The sequence below is a fragment of the Zootoca vivipara genome, chromosome 13, assembly GCF_963506605.1.
Source record: "Zootoca vivipara chromosome 13, rZooViv1.1, whole genome shotgun sequence".
Classification (NCBI taxonomy): Eukaryota; Metazoa; Chordata; class Lepidosauria; order Squamata; family Lacertidae; genus Zootoca; species Zootoca vivipara.
Window position 1 is genome coordinate 15,701,848 of NC_083288.1, and position 17,634 is coordinate 15,719,481.

General features: G+C 50.8%; 1 protein-coding gene across 1 annotated transcript in view; it reads left to right on the top strand.

The window, feature by feature from the left end:
* Window positions 1-17,634, top strand: part of SHANK1 (SH3 and multiple ankyrin repeat domains 1) — a 112,623-nt gene that overhangs the window by 93,050 nt on the left and 1,939 nt on the right. Inside the window, exons 18-22 of the mRNA XM_060281102.1 lie at window positions 1,087-1,170; window positions 4,502-4,558; window positions 7,924-8,048; window positions 8,801-8,903; window positions 11,535-13,980. Coding sequence (XP_060137085.1) covers window positions 1,087-1,170; window positions 4,502-4,558; window positions 7,924-8,048; window positions 8,801-8,903; window positions 11,535-13,980 — 2,815 coding nt within the window. The remainder of the gene's footprint in view (window positions 1-1,086; window positions 1,171-4,501; window positions 4,559-7,923; window positions 8,049-8,800; window positions 8,904-11,534; window positions 13,981-17,634) is intronic.

The following is a 17,634-nucleotide window of genomic DNA, read 5'->3' on the forward strand; positions in this document are numbered from 1 at the left end:
GACTCTCCTTCAGGGACAGCTGATTTAGGGTGCTTCCAGAAGGGAGCTCAGTTTGCAAAGGGTTGTTGAGATATCCCAAATGGGTCATTGGCAATAGGGGGTTTTTACTTATCAGATTTCCCCCTGAAAGGATAGATCTGGACTAAGTGGGTTGGGGGAGGGCATACCTGCCAAGTACCCCGTTTTCCCCGGGAAACCCCTTTTTACTTACCTTTTCCCGGTGGTCCCCGGTATCACTTCGTCTCCCGTTTTTCTCCGTTATTTTCTCCTGCTGGCGGCCATTTTTTCTGATTTGCCCTTCTATGGGCACCAAAAATGGTCGCCGCCGGCTTCAAAAGTTGCATCTACGCATGCCCGGAAGTGCATAGACGCGACTTCCGGTGTCGGCAGCGGCCATTTTTTGTGCCCATAGATGGGCAGAGCAACACCGGAAGTTGCGTCGACGCACTTCCTGACATGCGTAGAAGCGACTTTCGAAGCCGGCGGCGGCCATTTTTGGTGCCCATAGAAGGGCAAATCAGAAAAAAATGGCCGCCGGGAGGAGAAAATAACAGAGAAAAACGGGAGACGAAGTGATACCGGGGACGCAACTTCCGGTGTCACAGGGCTGCCGGTCCCAGATTCTGCAGTCCGGGGCTTGGAAGGTAAGGGGGAGGGGGATACAGACTGGAATATTGATGCCAAAACATCATGTGGGCACTGCAAAAAACTTGCATGTGTAAGGAGCATCAATCTTACATTAAACTTTCCCACGTGGACACTGTTACAGAGATACCTTCAATCTCTTCAAGGGATAGCTAGAACATTCTTGTATGTTGAGTCACTCTGTGGATTCTCCTATTGTTTTTGTACCAGTGCCTTCCCCTCTTCTTTTCCTTGCCATGTTCTGGGTTCTCTTGAGTGCTGACAAATGGGCTCTCCTGCATTCGAGCAAAACGGAACAGTGGTTAGGGTGGCAAGATACAAAACTTCCTTGGATGAGAGGGTGGTCCAGCGGGTTCGGGGGAAGACTGGTGATGGGATTTGGATGACAAGAGTCCGGTTCACAAGCAAGATCCCAGAGCTGCTCCTTGTTTTTATCTGTAGCTGCGCCACAGCAGACAAGGCGACTGCCACCTCCAGCCATCTCCTTGCGCTCCAAATCCATGACATCTGAGTTGGAAGAAATGGGTAAGGATGCTCACGGGTTATCGTTTCCTGTCTCAAGAGTGTACGGGGAACTGCCATCCCCGATCCATTTCATGATGAACACTAGAAGCACAGTGTGACCAACAGACACGCCAGTGACCTGGCATTTAGATGGGTGCATGCATGGCGACTGTGCAGCTGATACATGTGTCATCTTGTGGCCTGTTTGGTTTGGGCAACTACTTCTTCTTGCACTTATTTATTTGCTGAAAATATTGTTTGGGTCATCCCGTAATGGTTGTAGTTTTGCCCTGAGGTGCCTCTGATGTGTGTCCTCCTTTGCCTTAGAGCAGAAGACCTGCAAATGATGAAGTAGGCTGAGTCAGATATTCAAAATCTTCTCCATGCAGTGCACCTTGATTATCCCAAATGAACCCATTCATGCATAATTTGTTACTATGGTAGAACTTGTTTTTTCTAGCTGAAGAATTCATTGTCGCCCCCAGATCTGAGGGACCCTTAGGCAAGTGGCCTTAGGTGCCTCCAAAGTGGTATTGTTGCCCACAGTATGATTGTTGATTTGAGGGTTTCTCCTAGCAAGACCCAGGCATGGACTTTTGAAGGCTTCCTCTTGACGCCTCACCCCAGTTTGTCCAAATCCTTCTGCTTAAAGCAGAAGTTGGCAGGAGACTTGCATGGAAGCAGTTATGCCAGATGGATAAAGGGCAGTCCTCACTGTGACAGGAAGTTGTCGCCATCTGCGTTTCAAGTTACGCATTACCATCCCCATGTGAATGTGTCCATGGAGAGGGTTTCCAATCTCTGCACTTGGCCTCAGCCACTGGAATCGTACATGGAAAATGCCGCGACGCAGAATCTGGAATAGGTTTTTCTTTTAAGTCCCAGTTTCATTCTCCTATCTGGGGCATACTGTGGGGCAAGAGCTGAGCCTGATTTTGCAACCAGAATAAATTTGAAAAAACAAAACAAAATGTATTTGAGCTGCTTATCCCAAACCATCATTTTTTTACTGACTGCAGGCTTTGGGGGAGGTTAGATTGCTTGCAAAATCTAGTGTATATAATGATTTTGGCGGATAAATGAGGGTTTCCCAGTTTTATGCATCGTTATGGAAGGGGTGGGGTGTCATTGCTTCTCCTCTCTCTCCATCTTCTTTCTTTTTGTCCACCCACTGCTGCCCTGGACTCTCAAAACCCATCATAGTTGAGAAAGGTGAGTTCCTGTCCCCACCTCACCCCACCCCAAATTGCTCCAATAATGGCAAGAAAGTGGGCTGGGTTACAGACACACACACACTTCCCTTTTGCTCAGAAACGGAGACTCAGGGTATGAGGGCTCCCCACTTCTTCGTACTGCTTTGAGTAATGTTGCTGCTTAAGGAAGGTCTCCCCTCCCAGGTGGCGCTGTGGGTTAAACCACTGAGCCTAGGGCTTGCTGATCAGAAGGTCGGCGGTTCGAATCCCTGTGACGGGGTGAGCTCCCGTTGCTCGGTCCCAGCTCCTGGCAACCTAGCAGTTCAAAAGCACGTCAAAATGCAAGTAGATAAATAGGAACCGCAACAGCGGGAAGGTAAACGGCGTTTCCATGTGCTGCTCTGGTTTGCCAGAAGCGGCTTTGTCATGCTGGCCACATGACCTGGAAGCTATACGCCGGCTCCCTCGGGCAAAATGCGAGATGAGCGCGCAACCCAGAGTCGGTCACGACTGGACCTAATGGTCAGGCGTCCCTTTACCTTCACCTTTACCCCTCCCAGATCTGTGATCTGATATCAGTGATCTTCCTGTCTCAAAGAACAAAGTAGCAGGGCTGATGCAAACATCTAACCCAGCCAAATATCCATATAATTTCAGGTGTGGAAAGGAGCGGCGATTAGATGAAGGGAAGCATATTTTTAGGCAGGGGGATATTTTAGGAAGCTTTCAGTAATACAAGGCGGCTTGAGGGCTTTTCATCAGTCCCCCTATTTTTGAAAACCTGAAGAGGAGCTGCTGCAAGTGACTAGGAAGCCCCACTGCTGACACACTATTGAAGTGGCACATCCCTGGAAACGGCACTCAGCCATTGTAGAATCTTAGAGTTGGAAGAGACCCCCAAAGGTCATCTAGTTCAACCCCCCTGCAATGCAGGAATCTCAGCTAAAGCACCAATGACATGATATCCATGACAGATGAACGCCGTGTAGTGTCATTTACGAGGACGTTTTTAAATCACAGCACAGCAGCTTGGGAGAAGCTCGCACATTTTTAAAGCGTGTTTTCAAAATAGGGGCAAATGAGATTTCAAAACCCCTCGGACAACTTTGTAACTGATAATACTACATGCACCCCACCTACCCACACGATAACACTAATTTCTCCCCTCCCCACCCGCAACAGGTGTCACCAAAGTCTCCCCAGGAAAGAAACGGCCAACAAGGGTGGAGGCTCATGGGGCGCAGGGCTAGGCATTCGGGGTGAGGAGTCCTAAAGCCTTATAGGAATCATGGCAGCATTGCCAGAATGTAGATACAGGTAGCCTAATACACTTCAAGTTATTTCTTATTTTTTAGAGAATGATTAAGTAGAATACTGCTTGCAGGCTTTACCTTCTATCTCCACTCATAACAGGGTTAGAGGTGAGGGTGTCTTTGTCTTTTATGTTGTAATCATAGCCAGAGATTATTCGGTAGAAGCTAGGCCCTCACAGGCCGGCCCATGACTACAGCTCTTGGGTTGGGAGGATTCTCTGCCTCGCCCCCCACCCATCCTCAATTCATAGACTCCTAGAACTGTAGAGTTGGAAGGGACCATCAGGGTCATCTAGCCCAACCCCCGCGATGCATAAAACATTCTCCCAACGTGGGGCTCAGACCCACAACCCTGAGATTTATGAGTATCCTGCTCTATCAACTGAGCTTTTGTGGGCAGTGAAAGATGCCTCAATGGCCGTGAGATGCCTTAATGCCCAGTATCTTCTCTCCCTCATCCTGCCCATATCCTTCGGTTGTTACAGGGGCTTTCCAGGCCTTCCCCCCCCCAGCTATACCTTTCTCCTCCCCCAAAAGTGGAAGTGCTAATTTCTTCCCCTCTTGCTATCTCCCTCCCACCATCCAGTCTCCCCCTGGAAAAAGAAAACAGGTGAGTGTCACGCATCCCTCACCTTGCCACACACGCACCAAGCCACCTCGCTTATCTCTCATTGCCTCCCACCCACCCCTGCCCTGCACTCTCCCACCGACGCTCCCATTGGTTGCCGCTGTCGCCCCCCTCCCTCCACACAGCTCCAGGAACTGGCCTTCCTAGACATGCCGTCCCCAGTCCACCCCCCCTGCACCTCCTACCCCCGTTATCCTCCCCTCCTGTCGTCTTTGCAGATTATGATCCGGCGATGGGCACTGATAAGAAGCGGACTGTCTATCAGATGGCTCTGAGTGAGTACCAAGCAGCCCCTGGCGACCGCCAACAGTCTGCGGGAGGGAATCTCGGGGCAAAGGCTGGGTACCTGCGCAGCAGCACTCCTCCTGGGTGCCCTCAGTTGGGAGCATTCCTAATGCTTCTTGCAAGAGGGGGGCCCCAGTTATTTCCTGCCTTTGCCTTTGCAGGTAACACAATTTGGCTTTTCATGCTGTGGGTTTTGCAGCACCGCGGTGTGAAATCTTCAGTTCTGTCTTTACTTTGGCGTACACGTGCAGAACAATATTCGAGGACTAGGGTGCATAGCCACAGCTAGGGTGTGTGGAATAGGTGTCAGCCTGCAAGCTCTTGCCAGTTCTTGAAATCCAACATTCTGGTGTTTGGGTAGCAGCCCCCTGCTGTTGGGGCTAGATCCAGGGCAGAAGCCAACAGGAAAAAAGAAGAAGAGATTTTCAGGTTTTCCTATCCCATAACAGCAGAGATGCAGAACTTTCGGCCTTCCATTCCAGATGTTGCTGCTGCACTACACCAATAATAATAATAATAATAATAATAATAATAATAATAATAATAATAATTTATTTATTTATTTATACCCTGCCCTCCCCGGCCAGGGCCAGGCTCAGGATGGCTAACACCAAATATGAATTACAATAAAACGTAATAGAAAACAACAGCAACAACAAACACAGTTAATTAAAATAAGGCTTAAAATACAGCTTAAAATGCAGCCTCATTTTAGAAGTAGCCCATAAATCAAGACCATAAAGGGAGGAAACATCAGATATTCACCCGAGCCAGCTATCCATGCTGGTCCTACCTGGGCCAGCAAAAAGCCAAGGGAAAATTTATATACCAAATCCCATATAAGGGGTCATCCATGCTGGCTGTTGGGGCTTCTTCTTCTTCTTCTTCTTCTTCTTCTTCTTCTTCTTCTTCTTCTTCTTCTTCTTCTTCTTCTTCTTCTTCTTCTTCTTCTTCTTCTTCTTCTTCTTCCTTTTATGATGGTGATGGTGATGATGTCTCTTTTTCTAGTGCACGTCAGACTTTCGGGAAATCTCTGGAAAGAACCCAGGAATTTATTATTTTATTTATTTATTTATTTATTTATACCCTGCGCATCTGGCTGGGTTTCCCCAGCCACTCTGGGCAGCTCCCAACAGAATATTAACAACACAATAAAACATCAAACATTAAAAACTTCCCTAATCAAGGCTGTCTTCTAAAAGTCTGGTAGTTGTTTGTTGTTGACATCTGATGGGAGGGTGTTCCACAGGGTGGGCGCCACTACCGAGAAGGCCCTCTGCCTGGTTCCCTGTAACCTCACTTCTTGCAGTGAGGGAACCGCCAGAAGGCCCTTGGAGCTGGACCTCTGTGTCCAGGCAGAACGATGAGAGTGGAGACGCTCCTTCAGGTATACTGGGCCGAGGCCCTTTAGGACTTTAAAGGTCAGCACCAACTTTGAGTTGTGCTCAGAAACGTACTGGGAGCCAATGTAGGTCTTTCAGGACCGGTGTTATATGGTCTCGGCGGCCACTCCCAGTCACCAGTCTAGCTGATGGAAGCTGGTGTACAGCTCACAATGAATGGGCTGTGAGGAGAACCAGTCTTGCCTTCTTTGCCAAATGGCTGGGAGGTACACACACAAAACCCCAAATACCAATCAGGTTGTTTGATGTGGTTTTACTTGTTGAAGGGGGGTCAGTGTCTGGTAGCAGGGTGGGCTTGCAGCAGCACTGACAGTGTCATCTTTAAGGCTCGGGGTTTGAGCCAAGGGTGTTGTTGTTTAGTCGTTTAGTCGTGTCCGACTCTTTGTCACCCCATGGACCATAGCACGCCAGGCACTCCTGTCTTGCACTGCCTCCCGCAGTTTGGTCAAACTCATGTTCGTAGCTTCGAGAACACTGTCCAACCATCTTGTCCTCTGTCGTCCCCTTCTCCTAGTGCCCTCAATCTTTCCCAACATCAAGGTCTTTTCCAATGATTCTTCTCTTCTCATGAGGTGGCCAAAGTATTGGAGCCTCAGCTTCACGATCTGTCCTTCCAGGGAGCACTCAGGGCTGATTTCCTTAAGAATGGATAGGTTTGATCTTCTTGCAGTCCATGGGACTCTCAAGAGTCTCCTCCAGCACCATAAGTCAAAGGGTACTGACTCCCAAGCATAAAAGTTCCCGGCTTTCCGAGAGGGCTGGTGGTGAGGAAGTGTAGTCTTGTGTGGGCATGGGCAGAAGGTGGGCTAGTGGGAAATGCAAAGAGGTCAGGTGGAGCTTGCATGCACAAGATCCAGTTAGAAAAAAAAACCCCAGCATCTCTAGTTAGAAGCTTAACTCAGGCAGCAGGGCTAGGAGAGTCTCCCCCGCTAACCTTGATGCCCTTCAGATGATCTTGGACCCTCAAGGCTCAACCCCTACAACCATCAGCTGCAGCCAAGAAGGCCAGTGGTCAGGAATTATGAGAGTTGTAGTCTAAAGCTGAAACATCCCAGCATAAGGCATTCTCCAAAGTTCGTCTGATCTTGGTCTGGTCCTGCAACGCACTTTCTTAGGCAAGAATGCAGATTCGGACAGCTCAGCGTAGATTCAGTATGCGGCTTGGGACCCTCGTACCTACGGGACCGCCTCTCCTGGTATGCCCCGCGGAGGACCTTAAGGTCCACAAACAACAATACTTTGGAGATCCCGAGCCATAAGGTGGCTAGATTGGCCTCTACTAGAGCCAGGGCCTTTTCAGTATTGGCCCCGACTTGGTGGAACGCTCTTTCACAGGAGACCAGGGCCCTGCGGGATTTGTCATCTTTCCGCAGGGCCTGCAAGACAGAGCTGTTCCGCCTGGCCTTTGGGTTGGACTTAGCTTGACCCCAGTGTTTTCCTCCCTCATGGCCTGGATTTATGGACTACTTGAAATGAGGCTGCATTTTAAATTTTAATACTGTATTTTAATCTGTATTTTAATTAATTGTTTTTATGTTTTATTGTGGTTTTGTTGGTGTGAGCCGCCCTGAGCCCGGTTTTTGACTGGGGAGGGCGGGGTATAAATAAAAATTATTATTATTATTATTATTATTATTATTATTATTATTATTATATGGATCCCAGGATGCAATTTGTCCCTGTAAATTTTAAGCACACCAGTGGACTGTAGGGTTCTTAATTTTAAAAATAAGAATAGACTACATGAGACTGAAATCAGGTCACCCTTAGCGAAATCTTGAGGCCTGAGCTTGGGAGAGGAGGAACCTCCGATTCTTGGGTTCCATTTTCTGTCTAGGAGCAGACCAGTCGAGAGGAGCGCCCCCTGAGCCTGATGGGCAAAGGCACATAGGCGTGCTCTACGTGGGGATGGTTGTAATCTTGCCTCTTTCTGTGATTCTGCCTCATTTCAGACAAATTGGACGAGATCCTGGCAGCAGCTCAACAGACAATCAACGTGGGGGATGGATGTGGCAGCGGAGGGCTTCCTTCCTTGGGGAAATCTCGGGGTGCTGCCAAGAACTATTTCTCTGCTGAGGTAGGATGGAGCACAGCTCACCAGTGGAGCAGACATCTAGCAAGCTCTGTTGTTGTTTTGATCAAAGTTTCCCTATGCAGAGAGTGAAACGCTGGCTAAAAAAAGTATTCTTTTAAATGCAATTGCCAGTATTTTCCCTCCGAGTTTTCCTCTTCAAGTGTCTGTTGTTAAATGCTATCTACTTGATACTCTAATATTCTGTGGCTATTAAGCATCCTCACTAATCCGTTTGGGGGGATCATTTTTGCCCCATCTAAGTTTGGGGTGTGTGTTTTGTTTTGCTTTACTTCTGCAAACCTTAGTATCCGGTACTAAATACTTGAGTTCACGATTAGAGTGATAGTTTATCTTATCTTCTCTGGGAGAGGGGAAACCAATAGTTTTGATAATGTTGGTAATGTTTCTGTTTGTACCTATATTCTTTCTCTTGAAAACTAATAAAATATATTAGTTTTTTTAATAAATAAAAAATAAATAGAATGATAGTTCATTATTGCTGCTACATCCACCCACCATGGGCGTAGGCAGGGGGGGCAGCCCCCCCCAATCAAGCAAGTACTGTACTGTAAACAAAAATACTTAACTAAATGGCCAATTGCATCGCAGATACCTCCGTTCTGCCCCCCCCAACATAAAGCCTGCCCCCCCCCAAAAAAAATCCTGACTACACCAGTCTCTCTGAGTCCTTTCATCTGTTCTTACAGCCTCACTTGCCAGTTCTCTGGCTTCATCTTTTTCTTTCTTTCTTTCAGCCCAGTTTTGAACAGCACCGTCTGAGTCAGGCCAGTTACGAGCGCCCATCCTACCTGCCAGCCAGTCACCCCCCAGGCATGATGCTCCGCCAGAAGTCTATTGGTGAGGCGGGGGTCGGGAGGGTGTGCAGTAGGCTCTGCAATTGGAACTGAAGGAGAATTGGGGCTGTGGGGAGACAGAGGCAGCCAGGCACCCCTCCCCATGATCATGTTCATCCATGGAATTGTACATTTACCACATACTAGTCCAGTTGTCTGCAGCACTGATCATTCACGGCGAAAAAAATCCCACTACCGGGAATAAAGGTTTCCATGAGTTATAGGTAAAGGTAAAGGGACCCCTGACCATTAGGTCCAGTCGTGACCGACTCTGGGGTTGCGCACTCATCTCGCATTATTGGCCGAGGGAGCCAGCGTACAGCTTCCAGGTCATGTGGCCAGCATGACAAAGCCGCTTCTGGCAAACCAGAGCAGCACATGGAAACGCCGTTTTCCTTCCCGCTGTAGCGGTCCCTATTTATCTACTTGCATTTTGACGTGCTTTCGAACTGATAGGTTGGCAGGAGCTGGGACCGAGCAACGGGAGCTCACCCCGTCACAGGGATTCGAACCGCCGACCTTCTGATCAGCAAGCCCTAGGCTCAGTGGTTTAACCACATACTGCCCAGTATATCAATGGGCAGTATATCAATATTGTATCATCCAAAACCGGTTTGAAGTCCATATGGTGATATCGGTTTCATAATTTTTGACCTGGCAATATATTGTGAATCATGATGTGTATGTGTGTGTGTGTGCTATTCCAAAGTCACAACATGGGGGGAAACATGAAGCCAGCCAGTGCTTCTCTCGACTCCTGCAGCCCCTGTTAACTCTGCTGGCTCAGCTGTCCCCTGCCTCCTACAGGGGGCAGCAAATCACAAGAGCAGACGCTGGCAAAAATCACGATGCAGGAAAAACCGTGAAGCCAGCCGATGTCTCTACATAGCTCCATCCGTATTTCAGACATCGTGATGAATATTGCGACGTTTAGCTGGTGATAATATCACGATGTTGAAAACCAGGTATCGCCCAGCCCTACTATGAGATTAGGTTATTGCAAGGTGTTATGGGGGGGGGGGCTGTATGTGTTAGCATCTATTGGAACCCATCACTTAAAACAGGGACAGGGGAACTTTTTGAGCCCTTGGGCCACATTTTCTTCTGGGCAAGCTTCCAGGGGCCACATGTCGGGGCCAGAGGTCAGAGTTGGGAGAAGCAACACATTTTACAGCAGGTTCATTCCTACACACACTCAGCCGCCCCTCCCTGCCCTCCATTCTGGAACGCAAAAGGCAATACCATAGTTCAATGATAATGGCAAAAACTCTCATCAATGTATGTGCAAAGCAGGGGTGTAGTTGGCAGTGTGTGTGTGTGTGTGTGTGTGTGTGTGTGTGTGTAGAATCGCAAGAGCCAGATACCGGTAGGGAGCCTTGGAGGGTCACATGAGGCTCCCAGGCCTGAGGTCCCCCCACCTCTGCCTTAAAGTAAATTATATTAGATTTATATACCGTCCTTCATCACAAGATCTCAGGGCAATTCACAGGATAAAAATACTAGGGAGAAACACCAGTAAATAGTTAAAACAAAACAATGCCCTCCCCGCCCCCCAACACATTTAAAAGGCTATAGAATATTAATCGGCCTTCTAAAACAAAAACACAGAAATAGATATACAGATTAATATATAGCACTTAAAAATGATTTAAGACAACCTCACCCACCCTCACATAAACAACGCTCACCCAAGTTAAAACCTCATCACCATTAAAACCATAATATTAGCATAAGGGGGCTGGCCCAGGCCTTCGTTCCACCTCCAAAGGGACGACACACTTTGGGGGTGGCTCCACTGGGGGTGGCCTCAGGGCAGGCAAGCTGGCTTTACAGAGCTGCCCCAGCAACTGGTGCATGCCTAGCTGGGGCAGCAAGTGTTTCCAATGCTGCCTGCCTACCTGCCCAGGGTCCTGGTCTCTGCCCTACTTGTACAGCTGTAGCCAGGTCCTGGTCTGGAGATCGAGTAGAGGCCACAGGTCCAGCAGTTGTCAAAACTAAAAGTCCCCGCCTCCCCATTGCCATTTCTGTCTCTACCTCTCCAGGGTTTCTTGCAAGCAATTGAAGACTGTTCCTGCATGCAGCCTGTCTTTGCTCCTCCCATTTCATACCTCTCCTGGTTCTGGGAGTTGGGAGGGGAGCTTGTCACAGCAGGAGGAGACACCTGTGACTCTTCACCAACCTGACTCATCTCTTCCTCCTGACTTCCCTCCTCTCACTCACCTGCTTCAGCTTCTGCCTCCGATTCTGGACTTCTCTCTGCCACAGACTCTCCCAGCTCACTGAACCATGTTACTCCTTCAGCTTCTGATATCTCACCACCACCACCACCACAACTCGGACTCTGAGCTTTCTTCCCTTGGGGGTTCGCCAACTAGTGCCTCCCAGCATTCATGGTCCAAGCAGTCCATGACAGCAGATATGAACGGGAAGGGCCGGGAAGAAAGAGGGAGTTCTCTTTGCTTAGAGCAGGGTGGGGAAGCCTGCAGCTCCATGTGGTGTTGCCCGACTCCAACTCCTATCAGTCCTAGCAGACAGGACTAATGAGTCGAGGATGATGGGGGCTGTAGGGCTGCAGGTTAGACAATGGAGTTATGGGAGAACCGTTTGGTGATGATAGCATTCCTTCTCTCCCCAGGTGCTGCTGAGGATGACAAGCCCTACCTCACTCCCCCTGCCATGAAGTTCAGCCGCAGCCTTTCAGTCCCCGGTTCCGACGACATCCCCCCGCCTCCAACCACCTCCCCTCCAGACCCCCCATACAGCAGCACCACGCCCTCAGCATCCGGGCGTGCCACACCCTTGGCCCGTTCCACCTTCAACCCCAGCAGCGAGGCCAAGCTCTACTCAGCTTCCCTGCACCAGGAACCATCCTATGAGCCGCGCTCCCGCGACAAGATGTCCCTCTACCGCCAGGAGTCTGAGGCGGGGGCCGAGGGGTCGACCGCCCGCGGCTGGCGGGGCCACACCCCCGACCTGCGCTACTACAACCTGCCGCCACGGGCCACCAACACCGCCATGTACGTCCCCACCAAGCCCATGCGGCGGAAGGGGCCACTTGTCAAGCAGACCAAAGTGGAAGACGAGCAGCGCCAGCAGCAGGGAGCCTCTGCCTCCCAGGCGCAGCCGTCGCCTCTGCAGCCCCAGATGCCCGCCCCACCGGAAAAGAGCTCCATCCCTATCCCTACCATCATAATCAAAGCCCCCTCGACCAGCAGCAGCGGGCGCAGCAGCCAGGGGAGCAGCATGGAGGCGGAGAGCCAGCCAGAGACAGCAGTGCCTGTCCCCTCACTCCAGCTCCACAACAGCATGGATTTCACCAGCCAGTTTGGGGCGGCCCTGGTCGGGGCTGCCCGGCGGGACCGCGAGTGGTACAGTGAGGCTCGCCGCAAGTCTGCCCTCTTCCTCTCCACCGAGCAGCCGGACGACGACTCTCAACAGACGCCCATGCCCCGTCTCCGCCACTCCAAATCCATCGACGAAGGCATGTTCTCCAGCGAGCCGTACATCCAGCTCAACATGGCTCCCTGCTTTGGCAGCAGCAGTGGCAGCGGGAGCAGCTCTGGTTACCTCCCGGCTCGAGCCGCGAAGACGTACGGAGCCAGCACCACCAGCGCCTTCACTTCTGTGTGCTCCAGTTTCCTGCCGCAGTTACAAGCCCACTCAACGCCTCTCATTCACCCGCTGACGGGCAAGATTTTAGACCCTGGATCCCCCTTGGGACTGGCCCTGGTGGCTCGTGAGCGGGCCTTGAAGGAGTCCCAGTCCCAGCAAGAGAGCCGAGATGACAGGCATTCGCGCCCGTCCTCACCCCGGTTCGGAGAGGCTCCCAAAACGCCAGAGTCTCCTGGAAGCTCCATCCTGCGGCTCTGGGGGACGCCGGAGCAGCAGCAGCACCATCACCACCACCACCACCACCAGCGCCCGGCATCACCACGGAAAGAGCCCGAGAGCCCCCGGCATCCCTCTCCTGAGCAGCAGCAGCACCCTCCATCCTCGGCCAAAGGCGCGCCATGGGAGAAGCGGCCTGAGGAAGGGGAGAAGCTGGAGCTGCATGTGCGTTTCATGGAGAACTGCCGCCCAACAGAGGAGGAGGAAGGGGGGCAGGAGGGTGGGAAAGCGGAGGTGGCCACTGCCCCCGCGGAGCGCGTGGCCGAGGAAAACGGGCTCCCTTTGCTGGTGCTGCCCCCTCCCGCCCCGTCCATCGATGTGGATGACGAATTTGTGTTCACCGAGCCGCTCCCGCCGCCCCTCGAGTTCTCCAACAGCTTTGACAAGCCCGAGTCACCCCCCAAAGCCGCCAATGAAGTCCCTGCTGCAATGACCCCTCCGGCCGCACCCCCTGCTCCAGCCGCCTTAGACTCCACGGCATCCAGCTTGACATCCTACGACAGCGAGGTGGCCACCCTGACCCAAGCCGGCACAGCGGAAGCCAAGGAAGCCCCTCATGTCAACTTCTCTTCCGTCGTGTCCTCCATCGCCATCCCTCCTGCTGAGGCCCCCGAAGCTGTGACGGACTCGGGGATCGAGGAGGTGGACAGCCGCAGCAGCAGCGACCACCACCTGGAGACCATCAGCAGCGTTTCGACTCTGTCCAGCATGTCTGGGGAAGGCACCGAACTCTTGGACACCTACATCACCTATTTGGACGGGCAGGCTTTTGGGGGAAGCAGCGGCAGCGGAGGAGGCAGCAGCAGTGGTGGTGGCGGCGGAGGCAGCACAGAGAAGAGCCCCCTGCAGACCAAGCTACGCTCGCGGCCATTCCCCGGTCGCATGCCGGTGGCAACCCCCACCAGCTCCACCATCTCGGTTTCTGCATGTACTGAGAACATGTTTGCCCTCACACCCGCTCCGCCCTACCACCAGCAGCCGGCCGCTGCCGAGCCGGGCAAGGAGCTGCAGCGGAAATCCCCGACGCTGCCATGGGAGGAATCCAAGGCCTCCCCCATGTCCACCATGAAGGCCAGCATCATCAGCGAGCTGAGCACCAAGCTGCAGCAAATGGGCGGGGTGTCGTGGTCACGTCCGCCCGACTCGGTGGCTTCTTTCGGTTCAGAGAGGCCCAGCTCCTTGCAGAGGCAAAGGTACTAGGCGACTGGAGCAGGAGGAGGAGGAACAGGAAGCAGGAAGCCAGCCCCGTGCATGCCGCATCTCGTGTTTCAGTTGGGTTTGTCTCCTTTTCTCATTCTCCCGTCAATGCTTGCTTTTTTATGATTTTTATTTTTTCCTTTTTTTTCCTACCACCATTACATCATTTGGTGTGCTGGCAGACACAGGGCAAGGGGGTGTGCCCTTTTATGGAGCACTTGGCCCATCTTGTTCAGCGGGTATGTGTGGTGCATATATTTACTGTACCACTGGCTTGCAGTTGTATGTGTGTGTGCGCGCACTGACCATCCCAGCTGCTTTTTGCGTGCACTCAGAACACAGGCACAGCTCCTCCTTAGACATCCAAGGAGACCATCCAAACCAGCAGCATGACTATAGAAGCATATACATGTATTTAGGGTCTGTTGGCATTTTTGTGCATCTTGCACGCACAAAGTGTATATACCTTTTTCTTGTACTGTACTCAGATATGTTCAGGCAAAGGTCTCTTCAAGCCAATAATGGGCAAGACTCTTCCTCTAACATCTAACGTTTGCTCCTAAAGGATCAGAGAGAGACACAAGTATTTTGAAAGTCACCAAGCCATTGGGTTTCACAGCACATCGTGGCAGGGATCAGGAAACAGCCCTTTTTGACTAGCCCACAACATGTTGACCCACCCTGCTGAATGGAGCTCATTTTGGCTTGCTTGGTGACAACCCCTTGATTATATTACACTGCAGACGGGCAGCAAAAATTGTCAGCCTTGGTCATGATAGGCCACCACGCATGGGTGGTGGGGCTGGGTTTGCCTTGATGCGCTGGGGACCCAAATGGTGTGTAAGTGTGTAGAGGAGGAAGATTTCCCATTTGGGGATGGAGGCCTGTAGTTCAGTGGTAGACCATCTGTTTTCCATGCAAAGGCCCCATGTCAAATCCCCAACCTCTCCAGGCAGGCTGCTTTTTTGAAACCCCAAAGAACATCTCCCAGTCAGCGTAGACAGTATGGACCCAGTGGTCTGACCTGGTATGGGGCAACTTTCTGTGTTCCTGTGTTCTTCGTGTAGCGTTCACATTTCGTTTTGTGGAGGGGATCCTTTCTGCTGAAGATCCTGTTGGTGTTTGCTGTGCAGCACTTGCCTACACCATACATGTTTGTTGTTGGTTGCATATTGTGCAGCACTTGCCTTGCAGAGCTTTGCATCCTAGTGTGCACGGAGTTTACACTCTGGGGAGGATGCTGGTCCCTGCCCCCCACTAAACAAGGGACAAACTCCCTGTGACCCACCAGGTCTGGAAATGACTTTCCAACTTGGTGCGACAGCACTAGGGCGGGGTGAAATTCTCCCCATGCAGTTTTCCGTTGCAAAATTCCTTTCTTCCCCCATAGTTGCAATTAGCCCTACTAGAGGCAGGAAGACAAGTGTCTTTGTTGAATATGCCATTTTCCTTCCGCACCCCTCTCTCCAAGCAAGTCATAGCCAAAGGCAGGAAAGGATTTTGATGGGGAAAACGGTGTGAGAGGGAAACTCCCCCAGCACCCCTCTCCCAGTCAAATTCCAGACACACACCTCTGCTTTTAGGCTTTTCTTTTTTAAAAAAATAAAATAAAATTAGATAACTTAAGAATATGCTCTAAATTGCAAACAGGACTTTGCTACAGTTTTGTGTTGCAAGGAAAGACTGGTAATGAGGGACAAGCTGTCACTAAGGGCTAATCCAGACTGCCTTTAGTGCTGCATTCCTAGGCACAGGCACACGATTTAAAGCTCTGTGTCTGAGCATTGTCGGGGATTTTTTTTTTTTGTCCTGGCGCTTTTCCCTGGGAAAACATTACAACACCCTGGTCCCTTACAACACCCTGGTCCCAAGTTGTTTGTTGGCCCTACACCAGGGGCAAGGAACCTGTGGCACTCCACATGAGCTCACATCATCCCCGATTATTCGCCCTGCTTGGCTGGGGCTGATGGGAGCTGGAGTGCAACAGCATCTGCAAGGCTGCTGGTTCCACATCCGCGGACTCCACACACACATCCTTGCTCAGCTTCTGTGTCACGGAATATTCCATGCTAGGGTCTTCTCCTTCCTAGCTGAGGTTGTGTTCCTGTAGCCACCTGCTCCTCTCTTTACACCTCCGAAGTGGACTGGGTCCACCCTCAGTCTGCTGGCACTTGCACAAGCACTTGTGCTTCCAGATGCACACACTTGCGGAGAGGCATAGGCATTGTGGGTCCACAACACTCTCCATTCAACGCAGTCGCATTGCTGAGTTTTATTTGCTCCATTCTGTCATTCATCTGCGGTCACACATCTGCGCTGGGAGAATTTCACTTGCCGTTCCTCCGATGCCGTGGAGTTGGAAAAGAGAAAAGTTGGGATCTTACGCCCAACACACGTAATCAAAGCTGCTTGTCTTTGAATGGGTAGGAAAGATCGGCTGACAAGTTAGGACTCCTGTGTATTTTGTGGGATGGGTTGGGAGTCCTTATTTCAGGGGAGGGGTCCTGGGTATTTTAAATGGGGTGGTGGGAAGAGAAGCAGTGGGATGCATAGTCTAATGTAGCCATTCCCAACCTGGTGTCCTCCAGACATTCTGAACTACAACTCTTAGCAGGCTCAGGCAGGATGATACGCACCGTAGTCCAAAACATCTTATGGTCCCCAGGTAAAGGGAGATGCTCTAATGGGTTATATCAGAAGAGCCATAACTTCTGGGCACTATGGGAAGGTGGGGTGAGGGGTATGGTATGGTACAAGATGCTCTGGAATGGAGGTAGGGAAACAGATGACTTCTGGGAGAAGAGAACCATTCCTGAATTCATTGGGAGTGGAATGAATTCTTCCTTCAGAGGCTACTCTAGTAAGCATATCTCCTTCCCACAAGGCAGTTCTGTTCTGCTTGATCCATCCTCTTTCCTAGTGTGAGACAGGCTTGCTGTGGGTCCCTCAATTGCCAGCTCAGTGCACTTCATTCTCCCAGTATGGAAGATAGACTGGGGAAAGTTCCATAGGGCTCCCCCTATTGAGTTCCATTGATGGTGCGCATCTCAGAGAAGAAGCCTGTTTTTCTTATCAAGTTGCTTCCCTTTTCTTGGTCATTATGAAGCAGGGCCTCAAGCCCTGTGTGACCCAAGTTAACTTGAGTGCTCAAGTTGCAATGCCTTTCTGATTGCACACAGGAGCTTTGTGAATACCACAGGGGGATGACTGAACTTGGAAGGATTTTCATTCATTCCAAAATCCTGTTGTGTGTGCTTTTTTAAAAATGGTAATGAATACATTCAGGGGGGGTGCTATTCTGATATTCTGATTCAGAAACATCTGAAACCTAAGTTGTTCCATGAGAGTCAATTCAGTCAAGGCCAATTTTTGATGAAGACTCGGGGCTTGTGTACATTTCCACTTGTGCTGTGTCTAGAAATCATGGGTCGGAGTGGTTTTCTGCTTGACCCTCACTTTTGAGGCAAGGGTCTGAGCAGTTTCCCCCTTGCCTATCTCCTTTCCAAGGGAAAACCCACTTTTTAGCAATAGATCAGAACAATGCTGGTAAGGGCTGATGGGAGTTGGAGTCCCTAGAAGACCACAAGTAACCTACCCTTGGAGGAGGCCAAGCCTCCTGACTTTCAGAATGGAGTTAGGCTCCATGGAGA